Raw genomic sequence first — 17,302 nt, 5'->3', positions numbered from 1 at the left:
ATGACCGTGGTAAACCCCGGCATGTCGTCAGTGCGTTTCGTTTGTTGTTGCCATGACCACCACAGGAACTGAAGTATAGCCATTACAAGGACCACTTCAGTGATACATTAAGAACTACTTAAGTTTGGCCACTTGATTCTAACCCGATCGCAGCATGGATGCATCAGTAATCTTGCCGGGGGAAGGAGAAGTATATGTTCGATGCCTGGAGGCCTTTTCTCTCAGGGATGTAGGCTCTCAAAGGTAAACATGAAACTTTCAGCATAATGCTCAGGAACCAGGCTATGTCACATTAATCAACTAGTTAAAGTGGGTAGGTCTGCCAACCAAATAACTTATTCAAATGAATGAAAACTTACGGAATTACATCATGAAGAAAGTTTAGCTTCGAATAACGGATATAAAACAGTTATTTGAGTGTGTGATGTACCAATTCGCCCTGACTCATTTTGAAGAACAATTTCGAGTACAGCAAATAATATACTTCAACCAAACAATCTGCCAATTTATACATGACACAATTAGTTATAGACTTAATGGTTATCTTTTTAAGTTTTTGAAAATAGAATAACTATTACCAATATAACTCTTTAGTGTGTGTGTGTGTGTGTGTGTGTGTGTGTGTGTGTGTGTGTGTGTGTGTGTGTGTGTGTGTGTGTGTGTGTGTGTGTGTGTGTGTGTGTGTGTGTGACACACAGGTGGTTCAGACAACACGAGTATGTAGTGAAACTGAACATGCAAGCCATAATAAGTGCCTCTTCAGCACATGATGAATATGTCAAGGAGCTCCTGGTGACGCATAGAAAGGTAAAAATTAATACTATCAAATAATGTATCTTAGTCCTAAAAAGATTGTGGTATATTATAAATATGTTGGCTGATTCACTGCTATCATTTCAAACATCTGATACTGATGTCAAGTCAAAACTATAATTCAATCGCTGTCATTTCCCCTACAGATACCAACTCTAGTCCATGAGTTGATTCTAGTCGAGGTGTGGAAACAAAAAGTGCTCCCTGTTCTCTGTCAGTTGCAGGACTTCAACCCAAAGAGCACATTTCCTCTTTACATGGTGGTGAGTGGGCCTGACGTGTGTAGAGGCAATGGTGGTTGTGGTTAGGTTCGTTTGAACGGGTCATTGAACGATGTGCTCCTCTTCCTAATTCTAGATACACTACGAAGCTACTGTCATAAACCTGCTGGAAACAATCATGTTTCATAAGGTGAGTGTGTTAAAGTGAAATCAAATAAAACAATACTATACCAATGTGAGATAGCATTTTATATCCCCCTCACACAACAGTGCTAAAGGAGCCGGATCATAGTAGATATTGTGGGTTATGCAGGACTCCTGTGAGGCTGCTGAAGACTCTGTACTTGACTTGGTGGACTACTGCCACCGCAAGCTCACGCTGCTGGCCAGCAGAACCTCCAGGGACGGCCCCCCGACATCGGACCAACCAAGCCCGGCCGGTACCCCTGGGGATCTGTCCACCATGCAGGTAAGGAAAGTTTGTCTCACACTGGTTGGTGTAAGGCATGGGTCGGACAAGAGGTCGAATGCAAGTTAAACCGGGGGAGGTTCTACAAGTGTTTTATGGAAGCTGTTTCCCCCGTTACAGGAGCTGCAGACACAGAACGCGGCGCTGGAGTTTGAGATCTCCCTCAAGGCCTTGTCGGTGCTGCGCTACATCACTGATCATACTGACAGGTGATGCACCATCTATTTAACATTACCTTGGAAGGACTTCTCTATGATAGCAGCCAGGAAGCAAAGGCAGGCTCCCCAGCGACACAGGTTTGATTACCGCCCGTGGTCTTTTGCTGCATATCCTCTGCTCAGCCTACCATACCTTCCTGTCTATCTCAATCTATCAAAAGCATCAATATGCAAAAACAATTATTCGAAAAAAGTGCAAAGAAAATAAAAAAGGAAGCAAAGACAGACTGGAAGAGAAAGTGAATTTAGAGCTAGGGTAGGCGATGTTTATTAGAACCATTATTTCAACAAATAAATTGGTTGAAATTCTCTTTATATCCCAACTTCAATCAATAAATCTTTAGAGTTTTTGGGCGGTGGCTTTGTAGGGAGGGATGAGATTTTAAGTTGGGTACTTTGAAAATCGAACTTGTTGGTTTCTCCAAGATGCCTATTCTATCTCTAGCACTACATGGATACATATTCTTTATGATAAGAGCAAGGAAGCAAAGACAGACAGGAAGAGAAAATTCATCGGGAAAGAGACAAAGTATCGTATATTTGGCAAGGACTGGGGTCAGACATTTTGCAGAGATGTAGCAAATGTATAAGCGAGTTCCACTACTGAGTATCTAACTAAGGCCTTTGTAGAGTGAAAGTGAAGCCAAAGTCGACTACAAGCTGTAACCAATGTATGGTTACTTCACAGCATCAGTGTGATCAACCGGCTGCTGTGCATCCATAACATGCCCTGTGTGTTGGTGCAGCTGATTCACTGCTGCCCTTGGAGTCGCTACACAGCAGGTATACCCCCTGGTTTAGGGAATAACCAATGGATAATCTGGGATGATAATGAAAATAAGGATAGTATTGTAATTTCAGTATTTGCATACTATTATTTACTATATAGAGTATGTAAAATTAGCTCATACAAATTTTCTCTTTCCATTCTTTATTTCGACCAAAAAACATGCATGCATAATTGTTCGTCTTTTAATTGGTGATTTATTTAATTAATTAAAGGCAAAGTTGAGAAGTACATGAACGGCACATGGCAGAAGATCCCCCCTGAAGACCATCTAAAGATGAGCAAGCTGGACGGCCAAGTGTGGCTCTCGCTCTACAACCTGCTTCTCAAGGAAGACTGCCAACGCAAATATGACTTCAACAACTTCAACAAGAATACGATTTTGAAGGTATCTTATTTTCAAGTTTTTTAGTTAACTCTTAACATTGCTTTGTACAAGTTGTTAGGTGTTGTTTGTTTTTTACTCTGTGCAGGTATCAGAGTTTAGCTCTGAAGTAAAAGGGAAGCAGGCCTGCGCCAAGTCATTGTCTTTCAACATCCGTTATCATCTCCTCCCTTTCTATAACGACTTGTTTAGACGGAGGGGCTTTCTTCAAGGATAATACTCCCTCCAACGTCCTGTAGATTATGCTGTATACTGTGACAGTATACTGTACTGTCACATTAGTACATAGCCACCGCCAACCTACATACAAAATGTGTATGCAAAATATCTGTTTCTTCGATTCTTGTCAAAAGCTGGCCTGCACAAACATCTGGCTGTTTTTTGTAAACTTAGCCATGCAGCTCTTAAATATTTGGCTGCTCTTGCTGCTACTGTCTGCAGTCTTTGGTTGGCCTCTCAATGTTTCAATGACTTGATGACTACATGTAGCCATACCGTTGGCCTCTCAATGTTTCAATGACTTGATGACTACATGTAGCCATACCGGTGAGCTTGACTTTGTGTCCCAGCTTAGAGGTTTCCTGACAGAAGTTTTGATCGACCAGCTGCCGAACCTACTGTCCTTCCAGCGGTTCCTCGCTCACCTGTCCGTAACAGACCCCGCCCCCCCCAAGAGAGATCTCATTCTTGAACAGGTACACTTCTTACACACTCCTAGCTCTATAGCCCTCCCACAAGAAACCTATCCGTGCCATTTTATTGACAAATCACCCATCTCCACACCCATGTAGATCCCGGAGATCTGGGACCACATTGTGCACGAGAATGCAGGCAAATGGAAGGCCATCGCTAAGTATCAAGTAAAAGAGACGTTCAACCCCTCTGAGAAGGACCTCAGACAACAGGCACATAGGTAAGTACTCCTACGTCGGTGACCCACCAGTCAGGCCTTCTTGTTATGCATCGTAGGCTTTCATTCATGTGATACACCTGTGTGACTAGACTAGCACAGACCTACAGCTTGGATGTGCTGGAGAGTCTGCTCCCTGAGAAGCCCAAGTGTGGATGCTGTGGAGGGGAGGCGACTAAGAGATGCTCCCGTTGCCAGGGAGAATGGTACTGCAACAGGTAAAGCCTTTGCTGAAACTTAACGCTCTATATTTCTAAATGATAAAGTGTTGTGTTGCGCAATGCTTTTTTCTGGGGGGTTATTTCATGGTATAACCTTGCGTATTGCAAATATTGTATTCAATTCGATAATCTATTTAAAATACATTTGTCAAATATATTCTTATATTGCATTCATTTGTTCCAGGGAATGCCAGGTGAAGAACTGGTCCAAACATAAGACTGCATGCAAGCTGATGGCAGAGGCATCCGAGGAGATACAGAAGAACTTCAATAGCCAACCATGACAGAGAAAACGTTTTAATTGGATACCACAAATGGAAAGAATTTTAATTTGTGCTCTAAACTAAAGAGTTTGAATCTATTGACATTTTCTCAACCTTTTCCCCCAGCCAAGTTAAACCTGCTTTTTGTATTTCTGAACGTGTTCTTCTACGAAGGGCTACATTTCCTGATAGAAAATGAATTCCAAATGTTTCGATAAAATGACTACATGGGCGTGTCAAATATAACAGAATACAATGTGTGCGACGAAAGTTGGTTGGTGAATGGTACGCACACACACACACACACACACTGAAGTTCGGATGCACCCCCTGAGATCCATCCCGGATGTCGGTCGTGATCTTTCATCTCACTTGGTTTTTTTCTCGATTCATTTTTTTTGTTTAGGTTTCCTTGATTAAACGACAAGTATGGGACCCTTCCGGTAGGACTATGATGTTATTTCAAAACTTCTGGAGTTGCATGATCTACCCGGAGAAAATAGTTTCTCCGAAATTGCCTCCAGAGATGAGGTCCGTTATATAGACGAAACACATCCGTTAGCTGCCTCGGAGACCCCGCCAATCACTGGTAGGCTACGTTACGTTTTATTTATTCGATGAGAGAAGGATTGCCACAAAGCTGTCTCAAAGTTCTACCTCTCAGGAACGGTGAGCTTTTCGTTCTGTTATATAGGCTACATATTGAGTCGCAGACGTCTTCAATATCTAATTTCAAACAAGCCTCCGCGCTTCGTGCGTGCCTGAAGCTTTTCATCGTTTTAACTTGAAGGTCCAACTTTTCTTGAGGAGCAAGTTGTTGACTTTGTGAAATGCAGTTGTCGGATGAGAAATAGCTGATGGCAGCACGTCCCGTTGGAACAAGCACGCGTGAAATAGGGGTTGTTGCGTAATACCGTGCGCAAACGTGAGCTGTAATTTTTTGGTAAAACATTTGGCCCAAAGAAACCGGACGGTTCAGTGTTTTGGACTCTGGAGTTTAACATGAATTAAACTTGGATAAAATACAAAGAATGCATTTGGGCGAAGTGATTGAGCTCCGTGACCTTCGGCTGGACACAGACCCGATAGAGCTGACCAGCCCATGGGTTCGGTCACCTTCACGACTGGAGAGGACCAATGCGCTTAGAATCAGCCCAGGAAAGGTGCCAGAACTACTTAACCGAGCGGGCATTATCCGGATTCTTGGTGAATCCCAGGATCCTCGGCTGAAGGAGGAGTTGGGTGAGGGGCACAACTTCCAGCCCTGCAGTCACGCTCAGCCCACTTGGTGTGACCTGTGCGGAGATTTCATTTGGGGACTTTACAAGCAGAGCCTGCGCTGTGCCAGTAAGTACTTCGTAGTATTAAGTTGTGTTTGTGTCTGTGTGTGTGTTTGTGTGTGTTTTTGGATGTGTGTGTGTTTTTGGATGTGTGTGTGTGTGTGTGTGTGTGTGTGTGTGTGTTTTGGATGTGTGTGTGTGTGTGTGTGTGTGTGTGTGTGTGTGTGTGTGTGTGTGTGTGTGTGTGTGTGTGTGTGTGTGTGTGTGTGTGTGTCTTTTGAGTTACAGATGAACTTCCCTTCTGAGAGTTGCGTGGGTATTGGACGGGGTGAAATGACAAAGAATACTGACATTATCTCATTTGTGTCAAGTAACTATGAGTCTAGTAAGCATAGGATTATGAAATAACTAAGTATATCGTTGCTCTTTATAGTTACAATAATTCAAACCCTGCTAAAACAACATGTATTTATCAGTATATAACAATGCATTATGCAGCTGCAAGTATTGCATAGTATGATTTGAGGACATCACCATTCAAGAATTCAAATGAGACCATAAAGCTAAATACCGGTAGTTACCTCAACATTTAGGAAGAGACGTGATGGAATAAAGCCTGATGAGCCTGCAATGCAATTCGTACAATTCTGAACCGAAAATATGCCAGAGAGAGATGATCCTCTGCAAAGCCCTCAGAGATGTTGATGTGTTTCCGTCTCCTCTGCCCTCCTCCACAGACTGTAGGTTCACGTGTCACCGACGCTGCCGCACCCACATCCAGTTGGACTGCAGCTGGGACCAGGGGGGCACGCGGCGCTCGCCCACACTGTTGGAGCACACCATAGAAGAAAACGACACAAATGTGGTGAGGACCCATCGAGACGGATCGTACGGGGGCCTGGGTGATACGTAAATAAACTCTGTTCAAGGTGACACATTATGCCACAAGGTGTGAGTGTGACATCACAAGTGTGTCTACCAGTCTACCAGCCTACCCAGTGGACAAAACGGCTATAGATGGCTAATCACACTCACACCTGGTGGAATAATATGTCCCCTTTAAAAGGTGCTGTCGATGAGATTTAAAGGGGACATATTATACCACCAGGTTTGACTGTGATTAGCCATTACAAGCCGTTTTGAAAATGTGCAGCTTCTGACATCACAGGTGGGCGTGTCCACCTAGATGTGTGCTGGATAGATCAGTCTACCAGCCTACCCAGTGGACTGTAGCAAACGTTGATTATCTATCCGTCATACATCTAGGTGGACACGCCCACCTGTGATGTCAGAAGCTGCACATTTTCAAAACGGCTTGTAATGGCTAATCACACTCACACCTGGTAGTATAATATGTCCCCTTTAAGATTAACAATTGGGTTAAACTGTAAGAAATGGTCTAGCCATCCGTCAGTTATGAGCGAGGGAAAAACTCTGTGAGAATGAAGTGAGTCGACTGCGCTGGCTCATTTCTGACCAATCAGCACATCTCTTCCCTAATTGGTTAGGCCCTAGGGGGATCAGTTTTTCTTGGCCACCGCAGGTGAATCTTAAAATACCACGCTTCTCAATGGCGGCAAAACACTGGGAGGGAGGGACTAGAGAGGGAGGGCGTTTTTTCTATTTGTTACATTTCGAAATCTTGCTCTCTTCTGCCCTCTCTCTCTCAAATCTTAATTAAGAGAGTAACAAGTATTGCAATATATTATTCGATGTTTAATATGAAAATGTCACCCTATAAGGGCATCCAGATGTGTACGACCCTATCACAGTGGTGCCTTTAGAAAAAGTGGATTGGAGAGATAGAGTGTACCAATGAAAATCATGCAGTTGGCCACCACCCGCTTACTGCCATTGTATGCAACTTCTGTGTGTCAAATAGCTAAAATGCTGCTTACAGCAGAATAGGTTTATTACTCGATGTACTTCTTGGATGCAATGTTACAAGGATTCTCTATAGTCAAGGAAATAAGCTCATAAAACAAGACGCCAACATATGACTACTAATAGATTCCAACATTTGACAGTGTTGACTAAAACAAGTGTAAAATCGTGTTAATTATATAACTTTTATATTTTAGTATAAATGAACATTGTAGGCATGCATTTTTGTTAATAACTGTGCTATGGATCAGTCATCAATCCCGCCTAAGCATCTTTTTAAGGGCCCATTACTTTGATCAAGTCAGAAACCTCCGTATCAGTCAGCACAGTGGTTATGGTGTGTGGTGCGCTGCTGGGCTTGAAGCTGACCAGTGGACTGGGAGGGTGGAGTTCTTCTCCAATGCTCTCCCTATGTTTATGCGGCTGCTCTGGTTTCCTCAGAAAGACACGAGATACTAGACATAAACTAGACATAAAGTGGCCTTATTACCTCGACAGTGCCCTGGAAAGACTTTGCCCTGGGGTTGATGGCCTGACGTCAGGCTCTGGCTGCTCTTTGCTCCTTACAATAGGAGGCCTGCATGCATTCATTACAATCGGAGACCCCTGGAAGAACAAGCAGAGTGTCTGTTGGTCTGGACAGTCAGGCTGCTGTTTGTACAGTTCCAGCTACAAGTAGATAAACCAGGCGACCGATCAGGAATGTGCATCAAACACACAAGATCTAGCATGGCTTCTTAATGTTTAAATATCTTTATCTTATGGAGGGATTATCAGGCGTAGAGTAGACATGACTTGAATAATACGTATTTTAAAGTCAAGTACTTAATTGTTTTAAAAGCAGACATAGATAGACGATAGTCCCTGGTGCAAAACGATACGAAATGCAAGGACGTATGAAACTTAAAACTGATTCTAGTCTATCAACAATCTGCAAATATAAAGCACATGCATAACTGCATCTTATTTCCTTTTTTATTTTTGCATCTTATCTTATCCAACTTGAACATACATTTTGCAACAACTTCACGCATCAAAGCTGTCACGCCAAACCAACTCAACAACTCAACTTATTTTTTTACCCGATTGCTTCACTGCTTCACATGACAGCCCCACTCTCTGTGGGGAGATGACGTTGGCTTTATTGTTGTCACACAGGAAGGACCTGGGGGTGGGTGGTGGGTGCACTGGGGGGGGGTACTTGAGGCTGAGGTCATTAGGGAGTTGGTATTTCCCGTCGGCATCCAATCGCAGCTAGTTTGGCCGGTTTTGTGTATTTCCAAAATCAACTAAACCCAACGGCGTGGGTGGAGCCACTGAGGGAGCGGCGGGAAGGAGGGGGGTGTATCACATCCGCCTGTTCACACTGAAGAGTTCGTTGAAACGTGGGAAGGCAAATAGACGTGGATACGGTTCATGTAGGCTAGACATTGTCCTTTTATAAAGAGATCATTTAACCGATACAAAACAGTAATATCACCATCGTTTGAAAATCCCGTTGCTAACGTTACATATAACCAGCGATTGTTTTTCGAAAAGTTCGGGCACCGGTTTTTTTTTTAATAACGCGTTTCGTCGTTTATAGTTAGTTAGTTAGAATTGATTCGCTCTGTTTCGATGGAAACAGTCAGTATGAAAAGCTCGGCGACCGGTTCAGGGAAGACCACGTCCTTCGACAAGACGTGGGAAAGCTCCGCCAGTAGCGGCTACTGCAGTGACGATGAGTCGCAGCCGGAGCTCGAGCAGTACTTTACAGCCCGAACGTCCCTAGGACGCAAACCACAGACAGAGATTAAGAAGGTGAGAACGGATAGTTTTTAATTCGGTCTAAATTGAGAAATCCTGTTCTTGACAGATTAAAATGCGACAGTATGAAGTTAACCTCAGGCCTATGTTAAATTTGGACAAGTAACGTCAGACCTAACGTTACTCCTCAGTGGAAAACATTACAAAAGTTGTTGCGTTTAATTGCTAACCCACTTACAAATGCATGTAAATGCAATAATAGTAGGTTTCAAGAAAATTATTCACATTTGTACCGGGATGAACCAATTATCGAAAACTTAGAACAACCACCAACAAGTTGTGAACAGCCCACCTTGTTTGGTGACGCACACAGACGTCTCAGGTTTCAACCGAGACTCACCCATTCAATGTGTTCCGTTGAGATCCGTAAAACGCTTCAGGCCGACCAAGACATTAAAAGGTTGGGCAAAGTGATTCATGGGATGTGCAGAGGTGTCATCGGAACTAGTCTTCATATTCAATGACTAGGTTGGACCTACTGCCGATGCAACCATTAGAACTCTTCTGTTCATCATGTAAAACATGCATGTTGGTCAAAATATCACTTTTTCTTTAAATGGGCTCTATGATTCCTACTTGCTGTAGATAAGCATTATATTTTGGTCTGGCAGTAACATACCAAATAAGTTGTACCGCCTTTCATCAATTGCAGAAGTAGGCTTGACAACCGTCGTCTCTTTTTAAGATTTTAGATATATCCTCAACAATCAGCAATTATTGAAAATTACTCTCATGAGGATATATATATATATATATATATATATATATATATATATATATATATATATGAAGGTATGTTTACTTAAAAAGGTATATAAAAGTGCATTGCCATGTTAGTGTCTGGTCTGCAGAGGCTAATGGGCAGTGAAGAAGGCGATGTATTGGTCAGCGGATGTGGCTTTAGAACAGGGGAATGTTTTGTCTATCCCACTTGGTCACAGTGGGGGGGAGGCTATTTTTACATGAATACATAGTTCAGGAATGCAGGGTAGAGTTGGTTCCCCCCGACATGGCACACAGCTGCAAGTCCCACATGATCTCCCCCCTCCCCTCCAAGCTAAAGGAGAGGGACGGGATTGGACAGAGCTGACATCATCTTACTTGCCCTTGCTACGTTTACAGGAAGTATTGAGTCTGACGCAACTTCTGGTGATTTGGAGGAAGAAACTGTACTTCCCCAAATTGGAGTTGGTCAATTTTAGTTGGCTACTTGGACATCAAAATGTGTTTTGTATTTTTTAGAGATAACACAGGAAAGCTAATCTTCAACACTATTGACTGATTCATCTTTGATTGTGTCATTAATTTGGAGCAATACTTCATACATTGTTTAAAACTAGGCACACTTAGAGCTTATTTTATTCAGTTCGGACCTTTGTAAGCTTTAAACTACTAATTGATATTAGTTATAATAGTTTGTATAGTTATAATATTCAGGTTAGTCAGGTTTTCCATCTGGTTGAACCAAATCAAATGAAAATGTCACATCTAATCATCAGTTCATTATAATAAAACATTTTAAATGCAATTCTCTGTGTGAACCTTTTTAGTGTGTTCAACCAATGACGTCCACACAGTACCGCGAAGGTTGTAGATCACCACCTCGTGGTGGGAGTCAATATCAAGTTTTTCTTCTGTTCTGTGAATCCAATTCTGAGAAACAGAATGCATCTGGCATTAAAACACAATTGTCCCTTTCTAGGATGAACCGGTTGAATCGAGGAAACAGGAATGGTCCGTTGCAGAGATTCAGCACAAGGTGAAGGAGTACAATTCTCTGATCCACAGCAACCTGTTCATGAACACAGTGAGTAGAACCGTCCACACGTTTGAACGGAAGCTCTTCTTGGTCCTTATTTTAATTGGGACCTACTCTTTTCGATGCAGAACCGAGATGGTTCCTACACTGGCTTCGTGAAGGTGCAGTTCAAGCTGGCTCGCCCCGTCTCGGTCCCACCTCCCAGAAAGGGGCCTGCGAGACAGGAAGCCGGAGGGAAGAAAGCCACTGGAGTCAAGCGCCGCACATCCTTCTACCTGCCCAAGGACACGTGCAAGCATCTGCACATCAGCTCCCACACGTCTGCCCGCGAAGTCATCGAGGCTCTGCTGAAGAAGTTCACGGTGGTGGACAACCCTGCCAAGTTCGCCCTGTTTGAGCGCAGGGAACGTCACGAGCAAGGTACACCTCCTACCTTTTGTGCACTTAAGCCACAAAGCACACTGTCGAGTCTGGACGTGTTGTTTGATCACAAAAGGCAATATTCTTATACGAAGATGCAAACGTAAAAATACAGCCCTGTTTTATTTGTCCGCGGTTGACCCAATGAAATTGAGTTCTCTTTTTTTTGGTCGCACTGAAAATATGAACCAGAATTTGCATTTCCTCTTTTGTGTTTTGGGCTTTGCAGTATAGTTCCTCCTCACAAGATTTCATGAACGAATAAGCACCTAATGCTAACTACTTTCAAAAGCACTCCCCAGTATATAAAAACCAATGGGATGTTTGGTTTTCCGTCTTCGGCAGTGTACCTCCGCAAGATATCGGACGACGAGCGTCCGCTCCGCCTGCGCCTGGCGACCGGACCTGACGAGAAGCTGCTCAGCTTCGTGCTGAAGGAGAACGAGACCGGAGAGGTCAATGTGAGTATGGCTTGCAGTTCTGTTATTTGCATACAATAATGAACATCTTGTGCACTTTCGACCGTAAGAGCTCTGCTCATTGAGCTCTGCACACTCCCTATCTGCAGTGGCACGCCTTCTCCATGCCGGAGCTGAAGAACTTCCTGCGTATCCTGCAACGAGAGGAGGAGGAGCACGTGAAGCAAATCATGCAGCGCTACACTTTAGCGAGGACCAGGCTGCAGGAGGCCCTGCCGGGTTCCAGCCCGGGATGAGAGAGGCATGTTGGGCCACGAGGCATCCCTGGGAACCCGAACCTACGCATCCCTCTGTAAGAGGAGAATGAATGAGAGCATTGAGGCCGCATAAGCTAGAGCTAGCGCGAATGTGCGTGTGAAATGCTGCGAGAGAGAGAGAAAGAAAAAGTGTCTTACACCCGGCGCAAGTCTGATGTGCGTGTGAAATGCTGAGAGAGAGAGAGAGAGAGAGAGTGTCTTACACCTGGCGCGAATCTGATGTGCCTGGGAGAATGAGAGATGAAAACATGAGAAACTGTGACTGAAGTTTGGTTTTTAAACCAGTAATGTCTTCCGATATTGGGTGCGGTCGGATAATCCAAAATACCTACGCTCTGACTTAACTTTGTATAGGATGTCGCCGGTGGGATTTCATTTAAATGGTAAAATTCCCTGCGACCCTTTGTTGATTCAGTGCTGTAATTCCTTCAAATGTGTAGTTCACATCTAACATTGAAATGCATTTTACCAGATGTATTCGAAAGATGCAGCTGCTATCAAAAGCAGGAATATATTGAGTGGTTCTATCAATTTGCTTTCATTTGACAAATTGGCAGATTTAGAACTCCATTCATGTTTCTGTGAAGCAAGGTACAGCTTGAGCTGAAAGGTATATGGATTTTCACCTGACCCAAGCCAGTTTTTCATTAATTTCCGGCACACCACACACTTTAGTGGGTGATACTTTTTACTGTCCCTTACTGAGTGAGTATGACTGACATGTGGACATTGTTATTGTGAAAAAGAAGTGTCAAAAAGGCTTTGTTTGACTGGAATATGTCTGAATGTTTTATAAATGTTTGTCTGAAAATTTGACGTGTCAATCAGTTTTGTCCAATATATATATTTCTAAGAAGCTCTACAAAAATAGGTTCATTGAGTTTATCCCATATTTGTTCAGCTTTTAGTTCTCTCCTAGCTGAGTGTCAGGTGTCCCTGAGCAAGACACCTAACCCTAATGCTTCCAACGAGCAGGCTGTCTCCTTGCATGGTTGATTCAGCCGTCGGTGTGAGTGCGTGTATGAACCTTGGTAAGTCGCTTTGGATAAAAGCGTCAGCTTAATGCCCTGAATCTAGATGTATATGAAGACATTGTTGAAAACTGCATTATTGTTAAAAAATGTTTGGTTGAGGGACGTTACTTAATGTATAATGACACGTGGGTCCTGAGGCTAGACCAGCTGAGAACCACTAAATTACCAGTCAATGCTTTCTCCATGTCATTGTAGGAACTGTAGTAGGCTGCCTCCTGCCGGCCCAGTCGCAGCTGTCAGATATCTGCCTTCTAGGTCACATGACCCTTTCTGCTGGGATATCTAGAAGCCGTTTCCAGCTACTGGAACCCTAGCTTCCTTGTGCACCTATAGCGTAGGCAATGTATTTTGATGCTGGATAAAGCAGGTATGGGTTGTTCACACAATAAGAACTATTAGCGAAGTTATGTTTTTTAACGGGCGTTGCTTTTTGATGTTGTGTTATACGTAGATGGGTTTCAGAGCTTAAGCTAGCTGTTTACAACGTGTTTAGCCTGGCCAGTATTACAGGCTAACCCATGTCCAAACTAAGTCGTTAACCGCACATTGCTTTTCATTTACAGTTCGTTGACTAATTTAAATAGATATTGTGTAATGTATGGATGATGCAGAAACCTTATGCGTGTTGCATTCATGCGAGCTAAAAAGCTAACCTGGCTAACGTTACATGATGTGATGAAAATAGCGCAGGGTTGCGTCAAAGGCCTACGAGTTAATTTCAAAGGTTAACTAACCCAAACTCGTTATTTACCTAGCAACAGCCATGCACGGTAATTATCTTGCTGTCGATATATCACAATGGATGAACAATCTAACTAGTTAGCCATTAAGTCGTGTACCATACACCTTCAAAGCTGGAGTTAGCTTACAGTCGCTGTGAGGCTAACTCCTTGAGCGAATCAATCCCTTTAGATGGAAATACATCGGGAGGGTTAGCGTAAGTGCTTTCCTCTGTTTTGGTATACGTCTGGCTGCTAAGCCCCTTTTCTATTCAACCACTGTCAGTTAGATCATGTGTCACTCCAGCATTTTTAACCTTTTATTCGGATCCTAGGTTTGTAAACAATCCGGTCCACAACACTCGCCCTGTATCGCAGAGGAAAACGGCTCAGCCTGAACTGGAGACTATGAATCTTCGATGAAGATGGGAGGAAGTACGTCCAAAGCCAAAGGCGTCTGGCCTTTTTCAGGCTCAGGGGTTGGAGGTGATTCATCCAGTGATGTTAGCGAACAGTCCGTGGCTCGACTCAAAGGCTCCAGAAGTGCCACACCTTTTGTATTCACGAGGAGAAGGTAAAATGTTTTGAGTGATGTTAGAGAACGCTGCCCTTTAGGTATAGTCTAGGACGTAATAATGCATCGTTTCTGTGTTCCTAGTTCCTTGTACTTCGATGAGGATGGAGATCTGGCACATGAGTTCTATGAAGAGACTGTTGTGACAAAAAATGGCAGGAGGAAGTCCAAGCTGAAGAGAATTCAGAAGAATCTCATTCCTCAGGTATGCTGATTGAACCTTTAAATAAAATAAACAACCGTGCATGTTCATTTTTTTTATTTAGGCGTTTGCTTCAATCAATGATGTATGAACTTTCTCATCAATGCATTCCTTTTTGTTTTACTCGTTTCATTAGGGAGTTGTGAGGCTGGACCACCCCCGTATTCATGCAGACTTTCCTGTTATTCTCTGTGAAGTGTGAGTCACAGCAGGTCTTTCCACCATGTAGGATACCCACAGACGTGCTAGTCTATCTGCTGTTATGAATGCTTGTGAGGAGCCACTGGCCAGTTGTTTTGGCTGAAGTATTTTCGTCAGACCACAGTTTTGGCTCTGCTAGGCAAGAATGTGGACTTGCGAAGATGGAACGAGGCCTAGCGAATATAAAAGTCAGCTGACAAAAATGCAATGTGAACGTATACACTGCAAAATGTGAAGGTAGTTGAGCATGGTGACATTCTCAATTTTACAAATCTGTTAACTTGCGTCTTTTTCTTTTTTTTTAATGACCCAACACTTTGGCAACCAGTATGCAAACATCAAGTAAAGATGTGCTTCACCTGTTATACGTTTGCAACATGAGAATATCGTAGATGTGAAAAGGTTTTAACCTCTGTGTAATGTAGCAAAGGGTGTTAGCGTGTGACTGTCTGTTATGTGTACTTGTGTACATATAGGTTTGTGCGAGTGAAAGAATGAGGGGTGAAATTATGAAGTTGTGCTAGGAATATGCGTTGTGATATTCTTTGTATATAAAGTCACATCCTTGTAATATATTGTCATGTGTCACGTCTGTTGTTTGGGCTCAGACCTACACTAGTGATATGATGTAAATAATTTAGAGTTTGGAAGACTTGAATAAATGCTTTACTCGGATCATTGTGTGGAGTAGATGTATCTTTTCCTCCTAACCAAATTGTATATTTTAATTTATGCTGTCTATGAAGGCTGGGAAACTAGACTCAATAATAGTTGTTCATCATGCTACATATATGGATTTTCATATATACATTTTAAGTTTATCACTGGTTTTAGCCCTTGGGTTTCAATTAAATGTTTGTCCTATGGATGTTCTTGTAATATAACACCACTGCTCTAGGGGGCAGCAGAGGCCAGTCAGATTTTTTCCATACATTATTTTGATTCAGCATACTTTATTTCCTTTGGAATGACAATTATGGTCTGACTAAATGACTTAATTATTACATGCAACAAATTCATATTTTGTTATGGCATTAATAGACATGGTTGGCAGGAATTCCTTTTTTGTTTTTGGGTTGGTTTGACATAAAATCCCTGTGATTTATCCCTCTTAATAGCTCTTAAAAGTGCTGTAAGAATTATTTTTGTAAAAGAACTTCACATGTGGGATATTCATAAAACCCTGCAGCATGATACATTATTGTATATTATAGTGGTAAGAGTCTTAACGTGTTTGTGAACCTGTGGTGTTGATAATCCACAACGGTTGGCTTGGCACCCTTGCTAAATAATGAGAAAGATCAATTACATGAGATTAATGATACTGATATATTAGTGATAAATAATATATGGTGCACAGGTATGATTCTGTTTATGACTTTTCTGTATTCTGTGCCTTTATCAAAAAGGTTCAAGGTGGTTTTACTCTTTATCTGGGCGGCTAAGACATTTGCAGTCCCTGTCTGCTACTTGGTTTTGCCAGGCACACACATTACAGATTTGTGTTATGACATCACAAGCCTCAGATGTTGGACGCTCAATGAAAGTAGAAGGGCACATATCACGTTTCCCGGCCATTGTCTCGGCTTCCTGACGGCTGCAGGGCACGGGACATCTTGGGGGTCAACAGGAAGTGAAGGCCAGGGGGAATTGGACGGCTTCAATGTTGTTCTGTTCCATCCCCTTTTGATTCCTACTAACGCAACACATCCTAGATTCACATGGGGGGGGGGAAAGCAGCCAGAGAAACTGATGACACAGGCCAGTGAGTCAGCAGAGCAATACATCAGAAGAACAGCCATGACACAGGAAACACAGCTGCTCTCATGCCCCCCCCCCCCCCCCCCCCCCCCCCCCCCGTCGCATGTCCGAGCGGGCTAGGACACTTCAGTGAACATACCTTCAGTGGACATATGTTGAAAGAGGAGATGTCCCCCTGCAATTGCGGATTTCAAGTGCTGATTCTACAAATATATTCAGTTTTATCTCCTTTTTCATTATTTATTATTAATATAATTAACACTCACCTTCTTACTTTTTAAACGTGTGCACGCCCTTTAGTAGAACATGGGTACCTTGAAAGGCGCTATATAAATTGAATTTATTATTATTATTATTATTAACATCTATATATTAAATTAATGAATAGTATATAGGCTATTATAAGTGCCTAACACCCATGCTGCCTTTCAGTAACTCCTTGATGCTTGATAGGTTTCCTTAAACAGCATGTGGTACTTTGTTACTCTATTGAACCGTTGCCAAAGGCCATCATGACTTGCCCCTAGCAGTGACATCTGCACGCCAGATGCCTTGACGCCCTGTCCAGAGTGTAAACCAAGAAGAAGGTCCTATTTTTGAATCACTGAGCAATTTTTCATGCATTTAGAAATTCTTCAT

The 17,302-nt window shown here is 42.8% G+C and overlaps 3 protein-coding genes and 1 long non-coding RNA gene across 6 annotated transcripts; 3 read left to right on the top strand and 1 right to left on the bottom strand.

The window, feature by feature from the left end:
- The first annotated feature begins 17 nt into the window (after window positions 1–17).
- On the top strand, window positions 18–4,727 carry zmynd10 (zinc finger, MYND-type containing 10). Its single transcript, XM_030374536.1, has 12 exons — window positions 18–243; window positions 699–807; window positions 960–1,076; window positions 1,171–1,224; window positions 1,348–1,503; window positions 1,624–1,712; window positions 2,410–2,504; window positions 2,724–2,896; window positions 3,463–3,588; window positions 3,685–3,806; window positions 3,896–4,021; window positions 4,209–4,727. Exons 1-12 carry the CDS (start codon window positions 155–157, stop codon window positions 4,306–4,308), a joined length of 1,356 nt encoding a protein of 451 aa, XP_030230396.1. The 5' UTR covers window positions 18–154; the 3' UTR covers window positions 4,309–4,727.
- LOC115557012 (ras association domain-containing protein 1) lies at window positions 4,622–15,577 on the top strand. Of its 3 annotated transcripts, XM_030374539.1 has the most exons (10): window positions 4,622–5,634; window positions 6,305–6,432; window positions 10,960–11,064; window positions 11,145–11,436; window positions 11,782–11,897; window positions 12,005–13,203; window positions 13,402–13,573; window positions 14,261–14,499; window positions 14,584–14,704; window positions 14,838–15,577. In XM_030374539.1, the coding sequence occupies exons 1-6, from the start codon at window positions 5,319–5,321 to the stop codon at window positions 12,149–12,151; spliced, it is 1,104 nt and encodes a 367-aa protein (XP_030230399.1). In that variant the 5' UTR covers window positions 4,622–5,318; the 3' UTR covers window positions 12,152–13,203; window positions 13,402–13,573; window positions 14,261–14,499; window positions 14,584–14,704; window positions 14,838–15,577. The 3 variants fall into 3 exon arrangements, with proteins under 3 accessions (XP_030230399.1, XP_030230398.1, XP_030230400.1); XM_030374538.1 differs by having other exon boundaries at window positions 12,005–13,573; XM_030374540.1 differs by lacking the exons at window positions 4,622–5,634; window positions 6,305–6,432 and adding an exon at window positions 8,790–9,251 and having other exon boundaries at window positions 12,005–13,573.
- On the bottom strand, window positions 5,733–10,155 carry LOC115557019 (uncharacterized). Its single transcript, XR_003979153.1, has 3 exons — window positions 9,598–10,155; window positions 7,942–8,057; window positions 5,733–6,393 (listed from the first exon to the last, which is right to left on the bottom strand). It is a non-coding gene; the product is annotated as an uncharacterized LOC115557019 (long non-coding RNA).
- Window positions 14,261–15,577, top strand: tusc2a (tumor suppressor 2, mitochondrial calcium regulator a). Its single transcript, XM_030374548.1, has 3 exons — window positions 14,261–14,499; window positions 14,584–14,704; window positions 14,838–15,577. The coding sequence occupies exons 1-3, from the start codon at window positions 14,345–14,347 to the stop codon at window positions 14,901–14,903; spliced, it is 342 nt and encodes a 113-aa protein (XP_030230408.1). The 5' UTR covers window positions 14,261–14,344; the 3' UTR covers window positions 14,904–15,577.
- Window positions 15,578–17,302: the final 1,725 nt, after the last annotated feature.

This window comes from Gadus morhua, chromosome 13, assembly GCF_902167405.1.
Source record: "Gadus morhua chromosome 13, gadMor3.0, whole genome shotgun sequence".
Lineage (NCBI taxonomy): Eukaryota > Metazoa > Chordata > Actinopteri > Gadiformes > Gadidae > Gadus > Gadus morhua.
The sequence above is the reverse complement of the archived record's forward strand: the minus strand, read 5'-3'. Positions and strand labels throughout refer to the sequence as shown.